The sequence below is a fragment of the Oncorhynchus kisutch genome, unplaced genomic scaffold (genome assembly GCF_002021735.2).
Source record: "Oncorhynchus kisutch isolate 150728-3 unplaced genomic scaffold, Okis_V2 scaffold915, whole genome shotgun sequence".
Classification (NCBI taxonomy): Eukaryota; Metazoa; Chordata; class Actinopteri; order Salmoniformes; family Salmonidae; genus Oncorhynchus; species Oncorhynchus kisutch.
The window spans coordinates 288,865-313,077 of NW_022262860.1; the positions used below are offsets into that span (position 1 = coordinate 288,865).

Sequence of the window (24,213 nt, forward strand, 5' to 3'; positions counted from 1 at the left end):
CACAGTGACATACCACTGGTATTATGTTGCTGTTACCTTCACAGTGACATACCACTGGTATTATGTTGCTGCTACCTTCACAGTGACATACCACTGGTATTATGTTGCTGCTACCTACACAGTGACATACCGCTGGTATTATGTTGCTGCTACCTTCACAGTAACATACCACTGGTATTATGTTGCTACTACCTACACAGTGACATACCGCTGGTATTATGTTGCTACTACCTTCACAGTAACATACCACTGGTATTATGTTGCTACTACCTTCACAGTGACATACCACTGGTATTATGTTGCTGTTACCTTCACAGTGACATACCACTGGTATTATGTTGCTGCTACCTTCACAGTAACATACCACTGGTATTATGTTGCTGCTACCTTCACAGTGACTTACCACTGGTATTATGTTGCTACTACCTACACAGTGACTTACCACTGGTATTATGTTGCTGCTACCTTCACAGTAACATACCACTGGTATTATGTTGCTGCTACCTTCACAGTAACATACCACTGGTATTATGTTGCTGCTACCTACACAGTGACATACCGCTGGTATTATGTTGCTGCTACCTTCACAGTAACATACCACTGGTATTATGTTGCTACTACCTACACAGTGACATACCGCTGGTATTATGTTGCTACTACCTTCACAGTAACATACCACTGGTATTATGTTGCTACTACCTTCACAGTGACATACCACTGGTATTATGTTGCTACTACCTTCACAGTGACATACCACTGGTATTATGTTGCTGTTACCTTCACAGTGACATACCACTGGTATTATGTTGCTGCTACCTTCACAGTAACATACCACTGGTATTATGTTGCTGCTACCTTCACAGTGACTTACCACTGGTATTATGTTGCTACTACCTACACAGTGACTTACCACTGGTATTATGTTGCTGCTACCTTCACAGTAACATACCACTGGTATTATGTTGCTGCTACCTTCACAGTAACATACCACTGGTATTATGTTGCTGCTACCTTCACAGTAACATACCACTGGTATTATGTTGCTGCTACCTTCACAGTGACATACCACTGGTATTATGTTGCTGTTACCTTCACAGTAACTTACCACAGAATTTGACACCTACTTCTTGTAAAAAAAAACACACGCTCCTTTTATGTTGCTTCTTTTATAATTCCGTCCTTTCAGAATATTTCACATGATGATGTTATTTAACTTGGATTCTGTGGGTGTAGGTCCAAATCCATTAAAATAGTTCATAGGCTACATTTCATTTCAACCTGAACCACTCCAAAGTGTATCTGTCTCTCCTAAATTCATTTATTTCTGTAACAGATTTTTTTGGGGGAAATTCCATGATAACGTTACGCCGTTTATCGAACCACTCACTCTGTGAATCAGTGCTCGTTTAATACGCCTTAGGGTTCCATTTCACCTTTCAGATGACATTACAATGAAAATGATCGGCACAGTGACTTTTTAATGCGTCTATTATATTTCCATATGCGTATGGCAGTATATCACAGTCCCAGACTACCCAACTCTGTGTTCGACTGAGGTAGTTGCATATCAGAGTAGACGAGCGCCGTCAACAGTGGAGGCTGCTGAGGGGAGGACGGCTCATAATAATGTCTGGAACGGATTCAATGGAATGACATCATACCATGTGTTTTGATGTATTTGATATCATTCCACTGATTCCACTCCAGCCATTACCACCACGTGCCCGTCCTCCCCAATTAAGGTGCCACCCACCTCCTGTGGGCCTCACCCAGTCCTGTACGGTGGCCATATTAGGACATCCTCAGCCTCAAGTCGATTGACTCAATGAGGGGTGAGGGCTCTGGGGTGAAGTTTCCTCTAGGTACAGATCAAGGATCAGTTGAATGTCCCCCAATCCTAACCTGAACCATTAGTGAGGAAAGTGCAAGGTCATCCTCTGGGGGAAACTTCACCCTACAAGGCTAATGGTGTCTGAAAATCTGCAGTCTCATGCGTCATCTGATCACTGAAGTCTTCTCTGGCTTGATTTAAAAGCCTGGCTAGCACAGTGACTTATGGCTCTGGAGGCCCCCCATCCTCTCTCCTCTCCCCTCCTTCCATCCGCCCCTCGCTCTTAAATCGCCGGCGTTAAGATGCTGATGGGGGAAAGAACAGGTGAGGAGATTCATTTCCTTCGATCTAATCAGATGCCAGTAAATTGACCTGGGGTAGACCAGGGCCTCTGGGTGAATTAGAGAGAGAGGGTACATCCCAAATGGTGTCCTATTGCCTATAAAGTGCACTACTTTTGACCAGGTCATTTAGGGCTGTGGTCAACAGTAGTGTACTATATACAGTGGGGCAAAAAAGTATTTAGTCAGCCATCAATTGTGCAAGAGAGACCCCCCCTCCCTCTCCTCCCAAAGAGAGACCCCTCCTCCCTCTCCTCCCCTAAGAGAGACCCCCTCTCCCTCTCCTCTCCTAAAAGAGAACCCCCCTCTCTCCTCTCTGAAGAGAGACCCCCTCTCCTCCCCTAAGAGAGACCCCCCCTCCCTCTTCTCCCCTAAGAGAGACCCCCCCTCCCTCTCCTCCCTTAAGAGAGAAAACCCCCCTCTCCTCCCGAAGAGAGACCCCTCCCTCTCCCTCTCATGCCGTAAGAGAGAACCCCCACTCTCCCTCTCCTGCCCTAAGAGAGAAACCCCCCTCTCCTCTCCCTCTCCTGCCCTAAGAGAGAAACCCCCCTCTCCTCTCCGAAGAGAGAGCCCCCCCTCTCCCTCTCCTGCCCTAAGAGAGCCCCCCCTCTCCCTCTCCTCCCCAAAGAGAGACCCCCCCCTCCCTCTCCTCCCCTAAGAGAGAAACCCCCCTCTCCTCTCCGAAGAGAGACCCCTTCCTCTCCTCCCCAAAGAGAGACCCCCCCTCCCTCTCTCTCCTCTCCGAAGAGAGACCCCCTCCTCCCTCTCCTGCCCTAAGAGAGAAACCCCCCTCTCCTCTCCGAAGAGAGACCCCTTCCTCTCCTGCCCTAACAGAGACCAGAGAAGGGGACAAAGAGGTGTCTTGTGCCTGGGGTCCGGTCCCTTCTCAATAGCACTCCCTCCCTCAGTCAGATATCTCTCTTTAAGATTCCAGCCAATGATTACACTCTCTCAATCTCTACAGACTGTCTCTCTGTATATTCTACAGTTATTTGTCATGTCTTTTTCCAATGGGTTGAACTCCACCCCTTCCTGTACTTGTGACTCATGTCAGAGGGTTACAGCTCGGGGCTGGAGAGGAAAAGAGTCAAGGCACCTGTGTCGGTCGGTCGCGTCGGGTTTGTATTTTTCTCATGTTAAGGAGGCAGCACATCGGAGAAGAAGGGATGTGCTTCTCTCTCACACACACACACACACACACACACTCCTAGGGATGTGAACAGGGGGACAGGTTCTTCTTTTATGAGCGAGCTGCTTGGTATTCGGGACATGCTCTGGCCTTAAGAGGCCCCGTGATTCATTGCAGGAGGTGCGACACAGCCCCTAGCAGAGATCCATCCACCGCAGAAGCTAGGACTAATAATAGGTCTGGCCCTGCCTCATGCCTTCATCCCCTGATGCTCTCCTGCTCTCTCCCTCTAATGTCACCTAACACTCACCAGCCAGTAAAATAGTTTGTTTTTCAGGGAAAAAGGACTTCAGAGTGATCCAGCATTTCCCTTTTCAGCCTCGGAATGAAACCTTCAATGGAGAGACGAGGAGGTCAGCCTCTCTTGGCGGGGTTAAGGTGTAATCTCACAAAATGCTCTTTTGTTTTATTATGAAATAGCTGGTAAAATGGCAGCGCCCAGGTTGGTGTTTACACGCAGTACTTGAGTGTGTGTGTGTGTGTGTGTGTGTGTGTGTGTGCGTTTGGCCTGCCCTTCATTTATTCTCAACATGTATTGATTGGCCGCTGAGCAGGTTATTGGAGAGAGAGATTGCCCTCTCCTCTCATTTTTGATGATGTTCAAGCATGCTGTATTGTGCCTGCCAGGTGCCTCACCCCACCTCTGGCCCGGCAACACTCTGAATGGGATGTGCTACTGAGCACCCTGAGTCCTTTCTCTCTTTTCTCTCATTTCCCTTATGTTCTCTCATTTCCCCTATTTTCTCTAATTTCCTCTCTTACCTCCTTTCCTCTGTTTTCTCTCATTTCATCTCTTACCTAGTTTTCTCTCATTTCCTCTTCTACCTCCTTTTCCCTCGTTTCCTTTCCTTTCGTCTCTTACCTCTTTTCCTCTCCTTTTCTCTCCTTTCCACTGTTTTCCTCTCCTTTTCTCTCATTTCCACTGTTTTCCTCTCCTTTTCTCTCATTTCCACTCCTTTCCTCTCCTTTCCTCTCCTCTCCTTTCCTCTCCTTATCTCTCCTTTCCTCTCCTTATCTCTCCTTTCCTCTCCTTTCCTCTCCTTTCCTCTCCTTTCCTCTCCTTATCTCTCCTTTCCTCTCCTTTTCTCTCCTTATCTCTCATTTCTCTCCATTCATTTCCTCTTTCTGCTCTTTCCTGTCTTTCTGCTCTTTCCTTCTTTCTTTCCTGTCTTTCTCTCTTTATTTAAGGAAGAGGAATTAGTCTATTGATGTGTTGCAACAGTCCTTGTTCAAATAATAGCTGATTTGCTGTTTTTAAAAAGCTATTTCCTCAAAGGCCATTTCTTGCCCTCAACGTCCTTTCTTTTTTTTCTATGAGTTTATTCATTGTCTCTGAATGCTGGAGCGTTCCTCTCTCCTCAGTGCTGTCACTGGGGGGTGCTGTTAGGCTGTAAATATCATCTGGAGCTGCAGAGAGAGAGAGAGAGAGAGAGAGAGCCAGCCAGAAGCCTACATGTCATTTCTCTACACACAAAATGGTTGCTGGCTGCAGATTCACACATAAGCTCCGTGCAGCACAATTGCGAATTGCACCATTTAAAGAATGACATGGAGCCGGAGGGGTACAGCTGTAACGTGATATAGCTGTGTGTGTTATTGCTCCCTATACATCTCCACTCTGTACAGTCATGCGTCATGGAGTGTGGGTCGTAGGTGGTAGGTGTGTTCACATACACGTGCTACAGATTCACAGACACTAAAGGGCCTTGGCACCACTGTAATAATGTGATGGAAACGGTCTGTTTCATGTCTGCGTCCCAAATGGCACCCTATTCCCTACATAGTGCACCCCTGTGGGCCCTGGTCAAAAGTATAAAATGGAGTGCCATTCAGGACACAGGGGGGCTTTGTGATTGTTTCAACTGCTGATTGCCTCTAACAGGTGTATGGAATGTCAGTGTAGTACTATGTTATTGAATCATCTGTTTGTATTCATTCTCTACAGGTGTATGGTGTATCAGTGTAGTACTATGTTATTGAATCATCTGTTTGTATTCATTCTCTACAGGTGTATGGTGTATCAGTGTAGTACTATGTTATTGAATCATCTGTTTGTATTCATTCTCTAACAGGTGTATGGAATGTCAGTGTAGTACTATGTTATTGAATCATCTGTTTGTATTCATTCTCTAATAGGTGTATGGTACAGTGGGGCAAAAAAGTATTTAGTCAGCCACCAATTGTGCAAGTTCTCCCACTTAAAAAGATGAGAGAGGCCTGTAATTTTCATCATAGGTACACTTCAACTATGACAGACAAAATGAGGGGGAAAAATGCAGAAAATCACATTGTAGGATTTTTTAATGAATTTATTTGCAAATTATGGTGGAAAATATGTATTTGGTCACCTACAAACAAGCAAGATTTCTGGCTCTCACAGACCTGTAACTTCTTCTTTAAGAGGCTCCTCTGTCCTCCACTCGTCACCTGTATTAATGGCACCTGTTTGAACTTGTTATCAGTATAAAAGACACCTGTCCACAACCTCAAACAGTCACACTCCAAACTCCACTATGGCCAAGACCAAAGAGCTGTCAAAGGACACCAGAAACAAAATTGTAGACCTGCACCAGGCTGGGAAGACTGAATCTGCAATAGGTAAGCAGCTTGGTTTGAAGAAATCAACTGTGGGAGCAATTATTAGGAAATAGAAGACATACAAAACCACTGATAATCTCCTTCGATCTGGGGCTCCACGCAAGATCTCACCCCGTGGGGTCAAAATGATCACAAGAACGGTGAGCAAAAATCCCAGAACCACACGGGGGGACCTAGTGAATGACCTGCAGAGAGCTGGGACCAAAGTAACCAAGCCTACCATCAGTAACATACTACGCCGCCAGGGACTCAAATCCTGCAGTGCCAGACGTGTCCCCCTGCTTAAGCCAGTACATGTCCAGGCCCGTCTAAAGTTTGCTAGAGAGCATTTAGATGATCCAGAAGAAGATTGGGAGAATGTCATATGGTCAGATGAAACCAAAATAGAACGTTTTGGTAAAAACTCAACCTGTTGTGTTTGGAGGACAAAGAATGCTGAGTTGCATCCAAAGAACACCATACCTACTGTGAAGCATGGGGGTGTAAACATCATGCTTTGGGGCTGTTTTTCTGCAAAGGGACCAGGACGACTGATCCGTGTAAAGGAAAGAATGAATGGGGCCATGTATCGTGAGATTTTGAGTGAAAACTTCCTTCCATCAGCAAGGGCATTGAAAATTAAACGTGGCTGGGTCTTTCAGCATGACAATGATCCCAAACACACCGCCCGGGCAACGAAGGAGTGGCTTCGTAAGAAGCATTTCAAGGTCCTGGAGTGGCCTAGCCAGTCTCCAGATCTCAACCCCATAGAAAATCTTTGGAGGGAGTTGAAAGTCCGTGTTGCTCAGCAACAGCCCCAAAACATCACTGCTCTAGAGGAGATCTGCATGGAGGAATGGGCCAAAATACCAGCAACAGTGTGTGAAAACCTTGTGAAGACTTACAGAAAACTTTTGACCTCTGTCATTGCCAACAAAGTATTGAGATAAACTTTTGTTATTGACCAAATACTTATTTTCCACCATAATTTGCAAATAAATTCATTAAATTCATCACAATGTGATTTTCTGGATTTTTTTTCTCATTTTGTCTGTCATAGTTGAAGTGTACCTATGATGAAAAATACAGGCCTCTCATCTTTTTAAGTGGGAGAACTTGCACAATTGGTGGCTGACTAAATACTTTTTTGCCCCACTGTATATCAGTGTAGTACTATGTTATTGAAACGTCTGTTTGTATTCATTCTCTACAGGCGTATGGTATGTCAGTGCTGCCGTTGAACCTGATTAAAGGGACACGCAGTGTGGTGTACGAGCGTCTGGAGAACACTGAAGATATTGAAGAGGTTGAACACCAGATGGAAAAGATCAAAGCCAAGGTGGGTCTCAGTTATCACCAACGCTGAAAACCATATAGCTGCATATCTATTGTGGTGAAAATGTTGTTTTTCTGGGGGGGGGGGGGGGGGGGGAATAAGAATGGGATGGAATTTGACCTCTGGCTGTAAGGAATGTGGAGGTTGATGACTAAAAGCCAGTCTGCCATTGGGCCCTGTTGTAGGTGATGCCACACCTCCCATTGGTCCCTGTTGTAGGTGATGCCACAGAGCTGACGTGAGCTGGTGGCATGCAGCCAGACCTGGGTTCAAATACTATTGGAAATCATTTCAAATGCTCTATTTAAGCCTGATTGAGCTTTACTGAGCTTGCATAATTATAACATGTGACGAAGGGTGTTAAAAAAACAGAAAGGGGCGTCTCCTCACTCCCCTATTAAAACCCCTTCCCTCCAGAGCCAGAGTCAGACTGTTGAAACTGTAGAACACCTACAGTCCTCTCATACCTTCAGACTGTTGAAACTGTAGAACACCTACAGTCCTCTCATACCTTCAGACTGTTGAAACTGTAGAACACATACAGTCCTCTCATACCTTCAGACTGTTGAAACTGTAGAACACCTACAGTCCTCTCATACCTTCAGACTGTTGAAACTGTAGAACACCTACAGTCCTCTCATACCTTCAGACTGTTGAAACTGTAGAACACCTGCAGTCCTCTCATACCTTCAGACTGTTGAAACTGTAGAACACCTGCAGTCCTCTCATACCTTCAGACTGTTGAAACTGTAGAACACCTACAGTCCTCTCATACCTTCAGACTGTTGAAACTGTAGAACACCTACAGTCCTCTCATACCTTCAGACTGTTGAAACTGTAGAACACCTACAGTCCTCATACCTTCAGACTGTTGAAACTGTAGAACACCTGCAGTCCTCTCATACCTTCAGACTGTTGAAACTGTAGAACACCTACAGTCCTCTCATACCTTCAGACTGTTGAAACTGTAGAACACCTACAGTCCTCTCATACCTTCAGACTGTTGAAACTGTAGAACACCTACAGTCCTCTCATACCTTCAGACTGTTGAAACTGTAGAACACATACAGTCCTCTCATACCTTCAGACTGTTGAAACTGTAGAACACATACAGTCCTCTCATACCTTCAGACTGTTGAAACTGTAGAACACCTACAGTCCTCTCATACCTTCAGACTGTTGAAACTGTAGAACACCTGCAGTCCTCTCATACCTTCAGACTGTTGAAACTGTAGAACACCTACAGTCCTCTCATACCTTCAGACTGTTGAAACTGTAGAACACCTACAGTCCTCTCATACCTTCAGACTGTTGAAACTGTAGAACACCTACAGTCCTCTCATACCTTCAGACTGTTGAAACTGTAGAACACCTGCAGTCCTCTCATGCCTCCTCTTTGTGTGTTTGTCTCCAGTGTGAGGACGGGCGTCCTCTGTCGTCGCGGGACCGTCGTAACCTCCAGGAGTTTGAGGACAAGCTACAGGTGTGATTGTTGTTCAGATTCAGTGTCTAATAGTCACATGTTCAGGGTTACAGGTGGGATTGTTGTTCAGATTCAGGGTGTTTAATGGTCACATGTTCAGGGTTACAGGTGGGATTGTTGTTCAGATTCAGGGTGTTTAATGGACACATGTTCAGGGTTACAGGTGGGATTGTGGTTCAGATTCAGAGTGTTTAATAGTCACATGTTCAGGGTTACAGGTGGGATTGTGGTTCAGATTCAGAGTGTTTAATAGTCACATGTTCAGGGTTACAGGTGTGATTGCAGGATACAGTAGAAATCTTAGGCTCTGAGCTCCAACATGCAGGACCAAGTGAAATAAAATCATGAACATGGTCCTAAATACAATATAAATATCAGTTTTAATTCAGAACTGTAGCAGGGATGATGAATACATGTCCATTAGGGTGCAGGCAGAGTAAAGACTATGACCATAGGGGGAGTAGCATGACCATTGAGGAGGTGGGGGCAGAGTAAAGACTATGACCATAGGGGGAGTAGCATGACCATTGAGGAGGTGGGGGCAGAGTAAAGACTATGACCATAGGGGGAGCAGCATGACCATTGAGGAGGTGGGGGCAGAGTAAAGACTATGACCATAGGGGAGCAGCATGACCATTGAGGAAGTGGGGGCAGAGTAAAGACTATGACCATAGGGGGAGCAGCATGACCATTGAGGAGGTGGGGGCAGAGTAAAGACTATGACCATAGGGGAGCAGCATGACCATTGAGGAGGTGGGGGCAGAGTAAAGACTATGACCATAGGGGGAGCAGCATGACCATTGAGGAGGTGGGGGCAGAGTAAAGACTATGACCATAGGGGAGCAGCATGACCATTGAGGAGGTGGGGGCAGAGTAAAGACTATGACCATAGGGGGAGCAGCATGACCATTGAGGAGGTGGGGGCAGAGTAAAGACTATGACCATAGGGGGAGCAGCATGACCATTGAGGAGGTGGTGGCAGAGTAAAGACTATGACCATAGGGGGAGCAGCATGACCATTGAGGAGGTGGGGGCAGAGTAAAGACTATGACCATAGGGGGAGCAGCATGACCATTGAGGAGGTGGGGGGACCAAGTCCAATGCATTAGAAAAACATGTATCTATAGTATCCATATTAACAACTGCAACGGTGATTAATGCCGTTGGGGTGGGGGCAGAGCAAAAGTCTGTTGGGGTGGGGGGGGGGGGGGGGGGGCAGCAGGTAACTGACCGTTGAGGTGGTGTGGGGAGAAAAGAGTCATGTGCGGTGCAGATTGCCTGGTCCGTGGATCTGTCAGGGCAGAAGGTGAACGGTCCAGTGTGTTGGGGAAGGAGGAGTTGATCTGAACCTTGACTGGCCTCTAGAAGCACTTCATGATGGCGGAAGTGAGTGCTATTGGTCGATAGTCACTCAGTTGAGTTACTTTTGCGTTCTAGGAACAGGGATAATGGTGGCCGGCAGTCTTGCGAGGGTTAACACGTTCAAATGACTTCCATAGGTCCTCCGTGTAGACCACGTTGTCCTCGGCGGCTCTCCTTGGCAGCACAGGGTCATTGTGCTGAAACCGTAAGAAAACGGTGTTCAGCTCCTCCGGTGGGGTGGCGATAGGGCGGCGGTAGGGCGGCGGTGGTGACCTTAATGTGGCTGGATTTGTTTTTATACTCCGTGACCGTTAGGAGCCCCTGTCACGTATCCGTGTCCGACCCGCTGAATTGCTCCTCTACTTTGTCCCTGTACTTGGGTTTCACCATGTTGATCCATCTGCGTAGGTCGTAGTTGTACTGTTTCACCATGTTGATCCATCTGCGTAGGTCGTAGTTGTACTGTTTCACCATGTTGATCCATCTGCGTAGGTCGTAGTTGTACTGTTTCACCATGTTGATCCATCTGCGTAGGTCGTAGTTGTACTGTTTCACCATGTTGATCCATCTGCGTAGGTCGTAGTTATACTGTTTCACCATGTTGATCCATCTGCGTAGGTCATAGTTGTACTGTTTCACCATGTTGATCCATCTGCGTAGGTCGTATTTGTACTGTTTAACCAAACTATTGTCCCCGGTCACCTTGCCCTGTTTATTAACATCTCTCTCTGTTTCAATTTGTTTATATAACAATTAAAAAACCAGACATCCAAGACAAGATGCATAAGTAATAACACTGAGAATGGAACAAAGACTGGTCCGTTCTGGCACAGACAAGGCTCATTTCTCTCAGGGCTTATTAACTGCTTGTTTAGTGAACAACGGCACATTGAGACTTGTTTTCATTGAGGTCCTTTAGGTGCTCCAGAGGAGGGGCAGGCACCTGGAGATAGCAGAGAGTCACTGCTGCACCAAGGTTGGATCTGCCCTCAGACCACTCAAGGTGAGACACACAAACACACTTTCAGGTCCCCATCTAACCAGAAGCCGGTCTGTCATTTAACTTTTCATTTTGAGATGTTAAATGGATTTTCCAGTTTCAACCGGTTCCAATACGGTGTTCCATCGGAGAGTAAAGAGATATTGAACAATCAATGTTCTATAAGTGTGCTGATAATGTAACACTGTCATCTCTCTTTACCGGCTGGAAAGACACCTACCTACCCACCCACCCACCCACCTACCTACCCGCCTACCTGCCTACCCATCTACCCGCCCACCCGCCCACCCACCCACCTACCTACCCGCCCGCCTACCCACCCGCCTACCCACCTACCCGCCTACCTGCCTACCCACCTCCCTACCCGCCCGCCTGCCTGCCTCCCTCACCAGGCTATAGTCACCAGGCTGTGTTCACCAGGCTATAGTCACCAGGCTGTAGTCACCAGGCTGTAGTCACCAGGCTATAGTCACCAGGCTATAGTCACCAGGCTGTGTTCACCAGGCTGTGTTCACCAGGCTATAGTCACCAGGCTATAGTCACCAGGGTATAGTCACCAGGCTATAGTCACCAGGCTGTGTTCACCAGGCTATAGTCACCAGGCTGTGTTCACCAGGCTGTGTTCACCAGGCTATAGTCACCAGGCTGTGTTCACCAGGCTATAGTCACCAGGCTATAGTCACCAGGCTGTGTTCACCTGGCTGTGTTCACCAGGCTATAGTCACCAGGCTATAGTCACCAGGCTGTGTTCACCAGGCTATAGTCACCAGGCTGTGTTCACCAGGCTATAGTCACCAGGCTATAGTCACCAGGCTGTGTTCACCTGGCTGTGTTCACCAGGCTATAGTCACCAGGCTATAGTCACCAGGCTGTGTTCACCAGGCTATAGTCACCAGGCTATAGTCACCAGGCTATAGTCACCAGGCTGTGTTCACCAGGCTATAGTCACCAGGCTATAGTCACCAGGCTGTGTTCACCAGGCTATAGTCACCAGGCTATAGTCACCAGGCTATAGTCACCAGGCTGTAGTCACCAGGCTATAGTCACCAGGCTATAATCACCAGGCTGTAGTCACCAGGCTATAGTCACCAGGCTATAGTCACCAGGCTATAGTCACCAGGCTGTAGTCACCAGGCTGTAGTCACCAGGCTATAGTCACCAGGCTATAGTCACCAGGCTATAGTCACCAGGCTATAGTCACCAGGCTATAGTCACCAGGCTGTGTTCACCAGGCTATAGTCACCAGGCTGTGTTCACCAGGCTATAGTCACCAGGCTGTGTTCACCAGGCTATAGTCACCAGGCTATAGTCACCAGGCTATAGTCACCAGGCTATAGTCACCAGGCTGTGTTCACCAGGCTATAGTCACCAGGCTATAGTCACCAGGCTATAGTCACCAGGCTATAGTCACCAGGCTGTGTTCACCAGGCTATAGTCACCAGGCTGTGTTCACCAGTCCAACAAATCAGTCCAATATTATTTTCTTGGACTTGTTGTCTCCTAAATTTTTTTAGAGCCAGTTTTAGATCCGCATGGAAATCCTCCCGAACCATAGAAACACACTAACACATAGTCATTATATTATAGTCATTCAATTTCTATCTTTAAACCAAATAATTAAACACAGAACACAAAGTATTATATTGGATCTCAAACATTTTCAGAATGTATCGCCACCCCAAATCTAATAACACATGTTGATTTTTATAGCAATGAATAACCTTCATTACATTTTCATCTCTTATCAAAATGAAAACAAAACCAATAAATTTACTCAGTCAAATTATCTTTCTAAAAAAACGTATCTTATTATACATTGTTGAGGGGGCGAACCCCACTGCAGTTCCCCTGTTCCCCTGCAGTTCCCCACTTTGAATACCACCGTTCTAATGGTTCCAACCTACCTGTCTTGACTCCTCCTCCCCACCATTCATTCTCTAACAGGTCACATTTTGAGGACAGCACAGAGTAGAATGGAAGATAATAGAATAGAATAGAAAGTCTTCCAACCTCCCTCTCTTGGTTCACGTGTCACAATCCTCCCCACTGTTCATCCTCTCCCAGTTTACATCTCCACAGGCCCACTGAACAGCACAGACTCCTAATGGCATAAAAAGACCTTCATATTATATAGTCATTCATTCTGTGTTCAAACCTCCCTCTCTTGGTTCACGTGTCACAATCCTCCCCACCGTTCATCCTCTCCCAGTTTACATCTCCACAGGCCCACTGAACAGCACAGACTCCTAATGGCATAAAAAGACCTTCATATTATATAGTCATTCATTCTGTGTTCCAACCTCCCTCTCTTGGTTCACGTGTCAATCCTCCCCATCGTTCATCCTCTCCCAGTTTACATCTCCACAGGCCCACTGAACAGCACAGACTCCTAATGGCATTAAAAGACCTTCATATTATATAGTCATTCATTCTGTGTTCCAACCTCCCTCTCTTGGTTCACGTGTCACAATCCTCCCCACCGTTCATCCTCTCCCAGTTTACATCTCCACAGGCCCACTGAACAGCACAGACTCCTAATGGCATTAAAAGACCTTCATATTATATAGTCATTCATTCTGTGTTCCAACCTCCCTCTCTTGGTTCACGTGTCACAATCCTCCCCACTGTTCATCCTCTCCCAGTTTACATCTCCACAGGCCCACTGTTTATTCACAAGCTCTAATGAAACGTTAAAGCAGCCGGCTAGCTTCTGTAACAGTGTGTCTTTAACCGAGGGGGTCCAGTCCTAATGACACTCCCCAAACTCACATCTACACAGTAATGAGATGGCAGATATATCTACTGTATGTCCAGGCACCAGCCAGGAACGATGAGCAGGGAGCCCAAGAGCAGAGCTACACTACCTACCAGTCTTCTGGCTCTTCTGTTTCCACTGCTGTCATGTGTTGGTGTCTGATTGGCTGTGTGTTGATCACCTGACATGTGTTAGTGTCTGATTGGCTGTGTGTTGATCACCTGACATGTGTTGGTGTCTGATTGGCTGTGTGTTGATCACCTGACATGTGTTAGTGTCTGATTGGCTGTGTGTTGATCACCTGACATGTGTTGGTGTCTGATTGGCTGTGTGTTGATCACCAGACGTGTTAGATTATATCACACCTAGACGTGTTAGATTATATTACACTTAGACGTGTTAGATTATATTACACTTAGACGTGTTAGATTATATTACACTTAGACGTGTTAGATTATATTACACCTAGACGTGTTAGATTATATCACACCTAGACGTGTTAGATTATATCACACCTAGACGTGTTAGATTATATCACACCTAGACGTGTTAGATTATATCACACCTAGACGTGTTAGATTATATCACACCTAGACGTGTTAGATTATATCACACCTAGACGTGTTAGATTATATCACACCTAGACGTGTTAGATTATATCACACCTAGACGTGTTAGATTATATCACACCTAGACGTGTTAGATTATATCACACCTAGACGTGTTAGATTGTATCACACCTAGACGTGTTAGATTATATCACACCTAGACGTGTTAGATTATATCACACCTAGACTTAGATTATACTTCTTGCTCTTTGGGAGCACCATGTGACAGGCAGGGATCCTTCCAGAGCAGAGTTACCTTCCAGTATTTCTCTGTTTCTCTCACACAGCAGGGCTCTACAGTGCAACCATTTTACTTGCATATGCTCTTAAATATTTTGCTGTGCAACCTGGACATTTTATTTAGGAGCACCAGTGCGCCTAGAAAAAATGAAGGATTCTGGCTTTATTACCTCATCTTTTTTATTGTGCTCCTAAATGTATTTGTGTGTGCTTCCATTTTTCAATTTAGTCACTCACCTGCTCCTTGTTAAAAAGGCCAGTGTAGAGCCCTGCACACACTTCTGCTGTGGTTGCTTTAATGCCGTAGTGTCTGTCTGTGTGTCGGTCACATTACGTAACCAGTATTGGTGGTAAAATGGCTTCATAAATACATTTGGATGATTGACAGACAGGCGTGTTTGTGAGTGACCGTAGTGAACTCAATCTGATGAATTAATCTTGATGGATGTTTTGGTATTGCATTTTGTATTGCATTTTGTCATCTGCTTCTCTAATGAGCCTAGAGAGACTTTAATGAGGCCTAATTCACTAATTGGTTGATAATTAGTTAATTAGCTTAGCTGATAACCATGTAACTTCACCTCAGACAATAACATTTACCTTCACACCAGCTCATGTCTGCCCACCAGCCAGTCCATTCTGTACCTGTCTGTATGATGTTGGTGGGTGATCTTGGACAGAAACAGAGCTTCTTGGTATCATCTTGGTGAATCAGAAAGGCAGATAAATGCACCAGGATGTGTTATTCAGCCACCCTGTCTGTCTGTCTGTCTGTCGGTCGAGGTGAATGGAGAGCAGGGACCACTTCTCCTTGCTCCAGGTAATCTGCTGTCTGTCTGTTGGTCTGTCTGTTGGTCTGTCTGTCTGTCTGTCGGTCGAGGTGAATGGAGAGCAGGGACCACTTCTCCTTGCTCCAGGTAGTCTGCTGTCTGTTTGTCGGTCGAGGTGAATGGAGAGCAGGGACCACTTCTCCTTGCTCCAGGTAGTCTGCTGTCTGTCTGTCTGTCGAGGTGAATGGAGAGCAGGAACCACTTCTCCTTGCTCCAGGTAGTCTGCTGTCTCTGCATGTGTGGGGCTGTTGCAGTGATCATTACCGTTTAATAGATGGCCCCAGTCCATGCTCAGATACACAGCCTCAATACAGCCCCAGTCCATGCTCAGATACATTGCCTCAATACAGCCTCAGTCCATGCTCAGATACACAGCCTCAATACAGCCCCAGTCCATGCTCAGATACACAGCCTCAATACAGCCCCAGTCCATGCTCAGATACACAGCCTCAATACAGCCTCAGTCCATGCTCAGATACACAGCCCCAGTCCATGCTCAGATACACAGCCTCAATACAGCCTCAGTCTAGATACCGGAGATGTCTTTGTTCCATGGCGCACAATTCAGCATTTATGCCTACACTATTCGGTAACACAAGCTCGCTATTTTGCAGATCCAAAATAACAATCACTGTTTGTTACTGATGTATAAACTTAAACTATAAACTATCTATACATATATTGTCTTTATAAACCTACTTAAATAATGTAATTTGTTGGCCTACCTTCCTGTAACTAACATTGTGTTGCCTGGCAGCTAACGTTCCCTGGAAGATGTGGCATCACACCAATAGAACACTATGTAAAGTGGAACACAATGACAGCCTTGAAGTGTGTCTCAGAGGCTGCTGTCAACACTGCAATACAGCTCAGCTTGTAGAATTACTGTTGCTCCTCTGTGCCGGACCAAAGGCCTTGTAGTGGGGTTTAGTCTGCTCCTCTGTGTCGGACCAAAGGCCTTGTGGTGGGGTTTAGTCTGCTCCTCTGTGCCGGGCCAAAGGACTTGTGGTGGGGTTTAGTCTGCTCCTCTGTGCCGGACCAAAGGCCTTGTGGTGGGGTTTAGTCTGCTCCTCTGTGCCGGACCAAAGGCCTTGTGGTGGGGTTTAGTCTGCTCCTCTGTGCCGGACCAAAGGCCTTGTAGTGGGGTTTAGTCTGCTCCTCTGTGTCGGACCAAAGGCCTTGTGGTGGGGTTTAGTCTGCTCCTCTGTGCCAGACCACACACACACACACAGAGAGAGAGAGTACGGTATAACAACATTGCCATCATACAGTAGCCTTCCGTACCATCTCCTGTCTGATACAGACAAAGCCCTTATCCCAGTGCAGAGCAGACCTGGCTTCAAATACTATTCAAAATCATTTAAAATACTTTATCTGTGCTTGATTGAACTTTTCTGGCACAATGGAACTCTTTCACTTGTCCCAAAATGGCGATCCCCACCCATCTGGCAATCCAGGCAGACGAAAGACTATAGGACTGATCCAGACAGATGAACCCTCTGACCGAGCCATCTCTACACACACTGTCTGGTCATTATCACAGAGGGGATGGAGGCACCTCTCGCTCTTTCTTTCTCTCTATTAAAAAATGATAGGCGAGGGCCATCTCTCTTCAATACCCTGCCAATCAATATATATTGAGAAAACGGAAGGGCCGCCGCCTGAACGTGCACACACACACACACACACACACAGAAACACAGACAGGCAGGTAGACACAGAAACACAGACACACAGACACACACACACACACAGACACAGAAACACAGACACACACACACACACACACAGACACACAGACAGACAAATCCTTTTTGCAGACCAGGAGTGTAGTGCTGAAGGAGCGATTGGTGCACTAAGGGATGGGGCTGCACCCTAAATGGCCCCCTATTCCCTCTGGGACCTCGTGAAAAGAGGTGGACTATATAGGGATTAGGGTTCCATGTGGGACACAGCCGTGGTTATTACAGAGATACTACATGTTGTGGATTAGGGTTCCATGTGGTTATTACAGAGATACTACATGTTGTGGATTAGGGTTCCATGTGGGACACAGCTATGGTTATTGTTACGAATCCCTTTTGGCCCGACAGTCTAGGGGGGATGGTAATGAGACCCGTAACATAACTCAGGCAAACGAAATAACCAGGACAACTAAATTACCGTCAAACTCAAGGTTTATTTGTAAACACACGGTAATGGGGGGGGAGCAGGAAAAGGGGCTGAGCTGGACCCAAGAAAATAAACAATAAGTATTCAAAAAAACCCTAAGCTAGACTAGCCTACTTTAACAACAGCTAACTAACTAACCAAAAATACAGTGGGTAGTCCGCCCAGTTCTAACTAGTGTTTTTAACAAAGTTTACCTACGGGTAGTGTATGCCCATGGGCGACTTGTCTTGGTTCCCCCCTTTTCCCACCAGAAAACAAACACAAACACCATAACCAAAACAATAGTCATAGGTGATGACAAAGTTCTATGGAGGTGCCCAAACAAAAGAGAGGTTAATACACAAAGAGAGAGTGAAACACAGAGACCTACAGACATGGCATTTACAGAGAGATTGAGCTCTAGAGCAAACAACTGACAGGGTTTTTAAACCAAGGGAAAGGAACTGTGATTGGGTAGGAAACAGGAGGAGGTGTGTCTTCTGATTGATGATTGGATTGGTGACTGATTGGGGAGTGATGATTTTCACCTGTGAGGGGAGAAGGAGAGAAAAGAACACAGGATACACACACACACACACACACACACACACACACACAGGATACACACACAGGATACTGGTATCCGTAACAGTTATTATAGAGATACTACATTGATACGAGATACTACATCTACGAGATACTACAACTACGTTGTGGATTAGGGTTCCATGTGGGTCGGCTTGCACATTTTGGGGAATATTCCGAGGTGGAAACTTTCTGTGAGAATTAACGGGAATATATGGGAATTAACGGCAATATATGCAAATTAATATTAATACCATTTAAATGTAGATGTTTTTTGCATTGGATATATTTGCCCAATCATATGGAGACAGAAACATAAACATTTGACCTTCTCATAAGTAGACATAATGATTCAATCCTTCCAATATAAATAAATAAAAAACATTTTAGTTACAAGTTGAACTTGAATTAAATGAGTTGACTCTTCACACGGGATGATTTCACTGAACAACAAAAGAAAGGGAATATTGAATAATCCCCAATGATCCATCTCCCAAGAATGTTTTCAACATAGATCTGTAAAAATATAGTCTGGAAACTAAAGCTTTGGTTGTCTTCCTCTCGGGCTTCCGTATCTTCTCCCTGGACCTCCTCAATGTCCACCCCTTGAACATCAGACTCTGAGGTCTAATTTTCACGGTCACTTTCCAACCTTGTTGAGGATGGCTTGTTGTCAGCAATTTTTCAACCATTGTGTTGGTCAGCATGTTTAGTGCTTTGGTGTGTTTATAAACAAGGACCAGTTGCGCTCTGAGGCAGCTGATGTTGGTGGGATTTGGAGGATGATGGAGGCAACAGGGGAAAGAGCCTCAGATCCACAAAGTCCCTTCCACCAGGTAGCTGATGAGATATGTTTGCACGACTGCCATATTGCATCTCCATCCCAAAGCCCTTGCTTGGAAGTGTACTTCACCAGACTGCCAAGAACCTTGCCCTCATCCAGGCCAAGGTGGCGAGACACAGAAGTGATGACACCATAGGCCTTGTTGATCTCTGCACCAGACAGGATGCTCTTGCCAGTATACTTGGGGTCCAACATGTATGCTGCAGCGTGTTTGGGCTTCAGGTAGAAGTCTTCATGCTTTTTGATGTATTTCAGAACAGAATGTGGTGCTCTAATTCTTCTCACTTTGCTTGGTGAGGTAGATTGTTGCTATAACTTGATGACCCTTTACATACCTAACAATTCCATTGGCTCTATTGTAGAATGTATCCATTGTTTTCAGTGCCATGATGTCCTCGAGGAGCAGTAGTGGGCTCAATAGCATCTCATTAGTTTGCAAGATCTTGAGAATCAGCTGTACATGTGATGGAAGAATGCACTGTGCATGCAGAGGGTTGGGGATAGTTTAACCAAAATATGCCACAAGACCTAGAATTGCCTTATGCGTATCCCACAAAAAAAGGTTCACTGTCATAAACTAACTGTTTTTGGATGAACTTAAGCGAAATTCCCAGGCTTGACTTCCCATAGAACATGACGGTTTCCAACCCTTTCCAACCCTACATGTGGGACACAGCCGTGGTTATTACAGCCGTGGTTATTACAGCCGTGGTTATTACAGGTTATTACAGCCGTGGTTATTACAGGTTATTACAGCCATGGTTATTACAGCCGTGGTTATTACAGCCGTGGTTATCACAGCTGTGGTTATTACAGGTTATTACAGCCGTGGTTATTACAGCCGTGGTTATCACAGCCGTGGTTATTACAGCCGTGGTTATTACAGGTTATTACAGCCGTGGTTATTACAGCCGTGGTTATTACAGCCGTGGTTATTACAGCCGTGGTTATTACAGCCGTGGTTATTACAGGTTATCACAGCCGTGGTTATCACAGCCGTGGTTATCACAACCGTGGTTATCACAGCCGTGGTGGTTATCACAGCCGTGGTTATTACAGCCGTGGTGGTTATCACAGCCGTGGTGGTTATTACAGCCGTGGTTATTACAGGTTATTACAGCCGTGGTTATTACAGGTTATTACAGCCGTGGTTATTACAGCCGTGGTTATTACAGCCGTGGTTATTACAGCCGTGGTTATTACAGCCGTGGTTATTACAGCCGTGGTTATCACAGCCGTGGTTATTACAGGTTATTACAGCCGTGGTTATTACAGCCGTGGTTATCACAGCCGTGGTTATCACAGCCGTGGTTATTACAGCCGTGGTTATTACAGGTTATTACAGCCGTGGTTATTACAGCCGTGGTTATTACAGCCGTGATTATTACAGCCGTGGTTATTACAGGTTATTACAGCCGTGGTTATTACAGCCGTGGTTATTACAGGTTATCACAGCCGTGGTTATCACAGCCGTGGTTATCACAACCGTGGTTATCGCAGCCGTGGTGGTTATCACAGCCGTGGTTATTACAGCCGTGGTGGTTATCACAGCCGTGGTTATTACAGCCTTGGTGGTTATCACAGCCGTGGTGGTTATTACAGCCGTGGTGGTTATTACAGCCGTGGTGGTTATTACAGCCGTGGTTATTACAGCCGTGGTGGTTATTACAGCCGTGGTGGTTATTACAGCCGTGGTGGTTATTACAGCCGTGGTTATTACAGCCGTGGTTATCACAGCCGTGGTGGTTATTACAGCCGTGGATATCACAGCCGTGGTTATCACAGCCGTGGTTATCACAGCCGTGGTTATCACAGCCGTGGTTATTACAGCCGTGGTTATTACAGCCGTGGTTATTACAGCCGTGGTTACTACAGCCGTGGTTATTACAGCCGTGGTTATTACAGGTTAGTACAGCCGTGGTTATTACAGGTTATTACAGCAGTGGTTATTACAGCCGTGGTTATTACAGGTTATTACAGCCGTGGTTATTACAGCCGTGGTTATTACAGGGATACTACATGTTGTTCAGAGAGACAGCATTTTCTGAAGGAGACACAGACCCAGAAGATTAGCACAGGCTATCAGATGTGATTGGGCTCAGCAATGTCATGGTGTTTGTGTCTGTGTGCGCGTGTGTTTGGGGTGTGTGTGTGTGTTGTGGGGTGTCTGTATCTGGCATATGTGTGTACATGTGTTGGACTGTATTTTTTCCCCTGGTGGACAAAGATGGTAAGTGACATTTTTAGCTGACCTGAGGCCAGAAGGGCCACTGGAAGGCTGGCGAGCAGACAGACACACACACACACAGACACACACACACTCTCACACACACACACACACACACAGACACACACACACACACACAGACACACACACACACAGAGGTCTGGGCCTCTGTTTCGCCTCCCCGTCACCTTTGGCAGCAGTAGCAGACCGCGCTCTGTGCCCGGCCAGTCCATATGGCCATGCTTTGACAAATGACATGACCTTTAGGTTAAAGTCTGAAGGCCCATGAGTTGCCATTCTAACACATTTCAGTCCCCTCTGCATGTAGTCTACAGCATGGAGGATATTAATACTGAACACTTCCCTTGTGACTGATGCCTTCAACAACATAACATCTCTCTTTTATCTTCTCTCTTTCTCTCCCCTTTTCGCTCTTTCTTTGTCCCTTTCTCATTTCTTTCTCTCCCTCTCCCTCATCTCTCTCCCTCCTCTCTTTCTCTCCCTATTCCCCCTCCCTCCTCCCTTTCTCTCCCTCCCTCCTCTCTCTCTCCCTCCCTCCCTCCCTCCTCTCTCTCTCCCTCCCTTCTCTCTCACTCTCTCTCTCTCTCTCTCTCTCCCTATTCCTCCTCTCTCTCTCTCTCTCTCCCTATTCCTCTTCCCTCACTACTCTCTCTCTCTCTCTCCCTATTCCTCCTCCCTCACTACTCTCTCTCTCTCCCTATTCCTCTTCCCTCACTACTCTCTCTCTCTCCAGATTCTGCTGGGAATTTTCTTCATCCTGTTCGCTCTGCTGTTTGTTGTGGCTCTGTTCATTTCAAAGTAAGTAGACTCCTGTACACCTAACCTGCCATACAAATGTAATGCAGTCACTCTTATTTACTACGACACGTAAGTATGACTGTTTCTGGGTACCATAGTAATAGTTAGTATAGATAGTACAGGCCCACGTCGCACAGACAGTGTTGTTACCAAGACGCATGAGTCACACAGACAGTGTTGTTACTGACTCATGAGTCACACAGACAGTGTTGTTACTAAGACTCATGAGTCACACAGACAGTGTTGTTATTAAGACTCATGAGTCACACAGACAGTGTTGTTACCAAGATGCATGAGTCACACAGACAGTGTTGTTACTGACTCATGAGTCACACAGACAGTGGTGTTACCAAGACGCATGAGTCACACAGACAGTGTTGTTACTGACTCATGAGTCACACAGACAGTGTTGTTACTAAGACTCATGAGTCACACAGACAGTGTTGTTATTAAGACTCATGAGTCACACAGACAGTGTTGTTACTAAGACTCATGAGTCACACAGACAGTGTTGTTACTAAGACACATGAGTCACACAGACAGTGTTGTTACTAAGACTCATGAGTCACACAGACAGTGTTGTTACTAAGACTCATGAGTCACACAGACAGTGTTGTTACTAAGACTCATGAGTCACACAGACAGTGTTGTTACTAAGACTCATGAGTCACACAGACAGTGTTGTTACTGACTCATGAGTCACACAGACAGTGTTGTTACTAAGACTCATGAGTCACACAGACAGTGTTGTTATTAAGACTCATGAGTCACACAGACAGTGTTGTTACTAAGACTCATGAGTCACACAGACAGTGTTGTTACTAAGACACATGAGTCACACAGACAGTGTTGTTACTAAGACTCATGAGTCACACAGACAGTGTTGTTACTAAGACTCATGAGTCACACAGACAGTGTTGTTATTAAGACTCATGAGTCACACAGACAGTGTTGTTACTAAGACTCATGAGTCACACAGACAGTGTTGTTACTAAGACTCATGAGTCAAACGTCAACTCTAGTAATTGTAGTTAGTGTAGCCTGAGAAGTTGCAGGGTCCTGACAGTGTGATTGTAGTTAGTGTAGCCTGAGAAGTTGCAGGGTCCTGACAGTGTGATTGTAGTTAGTGTAGCCTGAGAAGTTGCAGGGTCCTGACAGTGTGATTGTAGTTAGTGTAGTTAGTGTAGCCTGAGAAGTTGCAGAGTCCTGACAGTGTGTTTGTAGTTAGTGCAGCCAGTGAAGTTGCAGGGTCCTGACAGTGTCATTGTAGTTAGTGTAGTTAGTGTAGCCTGAGAAGTTGCAGGGTCCTGACAGTGTGATTGTAGTTAGTGTAGCCTGAGAAGTTGCAGGGTCCTGACAGTGTGATTGTAGTTAGTGTAGCCAGTGAAGTTTCAGAGTGCTGTCAGATCTCATATCTGATAAAAGTTCATATGGATTTATGATGCATGGTTAAACTAATGTGAAATTATTTGTGTCTTTTATAGTAATGTGTTGTTAAACTAATGTGAAATAGTTTGTATTTTATAGTAACGTGTTAAATTCATGTGAAATAGTTTGTGTCTGTGAATGTACCCTCCTGTGAACATAATTTCCTTGGAAGAGAACTAAACTAGTCTGTTCTGTTCTGCAGTTTGGACAAAGCTCTTCACTCTGCTGGCATCAGTTCTGGCTTCATGGTGTTTGGCACCAAACCTGACCAACCCTGCTGAATGAACTCCTGCTGACTCTACAGCCTGTGAGTACTGTTTGTGTGTAGATGAATGCACTTACTGTAAGTCGCTCTGAATAAGAACGTCTGCTAAATGACAAAACGGTTAAGTGTTTGTGTGTGTATATGTGTATGTCATGTGTGTCTGCGCGCAGCCGGGAGTATACTGAAGCCCTCTTTCCTTAAAGTGGGATAATGTTCCATGCTGTTGGCCTCAGTGGGATAATGTTACATGTTGTTGGCCTCAGTGGGATAATGTTCCATGCTGTTTGCTTCAGTGGGATAATGTTCCATGTCGTTGGCCTCAGTGGATAATGTTCCATGTCG

The 24,213-nt window shown here is 45.7% G+C and overlaps 1 protein-coding gene across 1 annotated transcript in view; it reads left to right on the forward strand.

Annotated features, from left to right (window-relative positions):
• Window positions 1–23,887, forward strand: part of LOC116363223 (probable lysosomal cobalamin transporter) — a 118,625-nt gene extending 94,738 nt beyond the window's left edge. Inside the window, exons 6-10 of the mRNA XM_031817028.1 lie at window positions 7,152–7,277; window positions 8,689–8,757; window positions 11,039–11,122; window positions 22,114–22,178; window positions 23,809–23,887. Of these exons, the coding sequence (XP_031672888.1) occupies window positions 7,152–7,277; window positions 8,689–8,757; window positions 11,039–11,122; window positions 22,114–22,178; window positions 23,809–23,887 (423 nt within the window). The remainder of the gene's footprint in view (window positions 1–7,151; window positions 7,278–8,688; window positions 8,758–11,038; window positions 11,123–22,113; window positions 22,179–23,808) is intronic.
• Window positions 23,888–24,213: the final 326 nt, after the last annotated feature.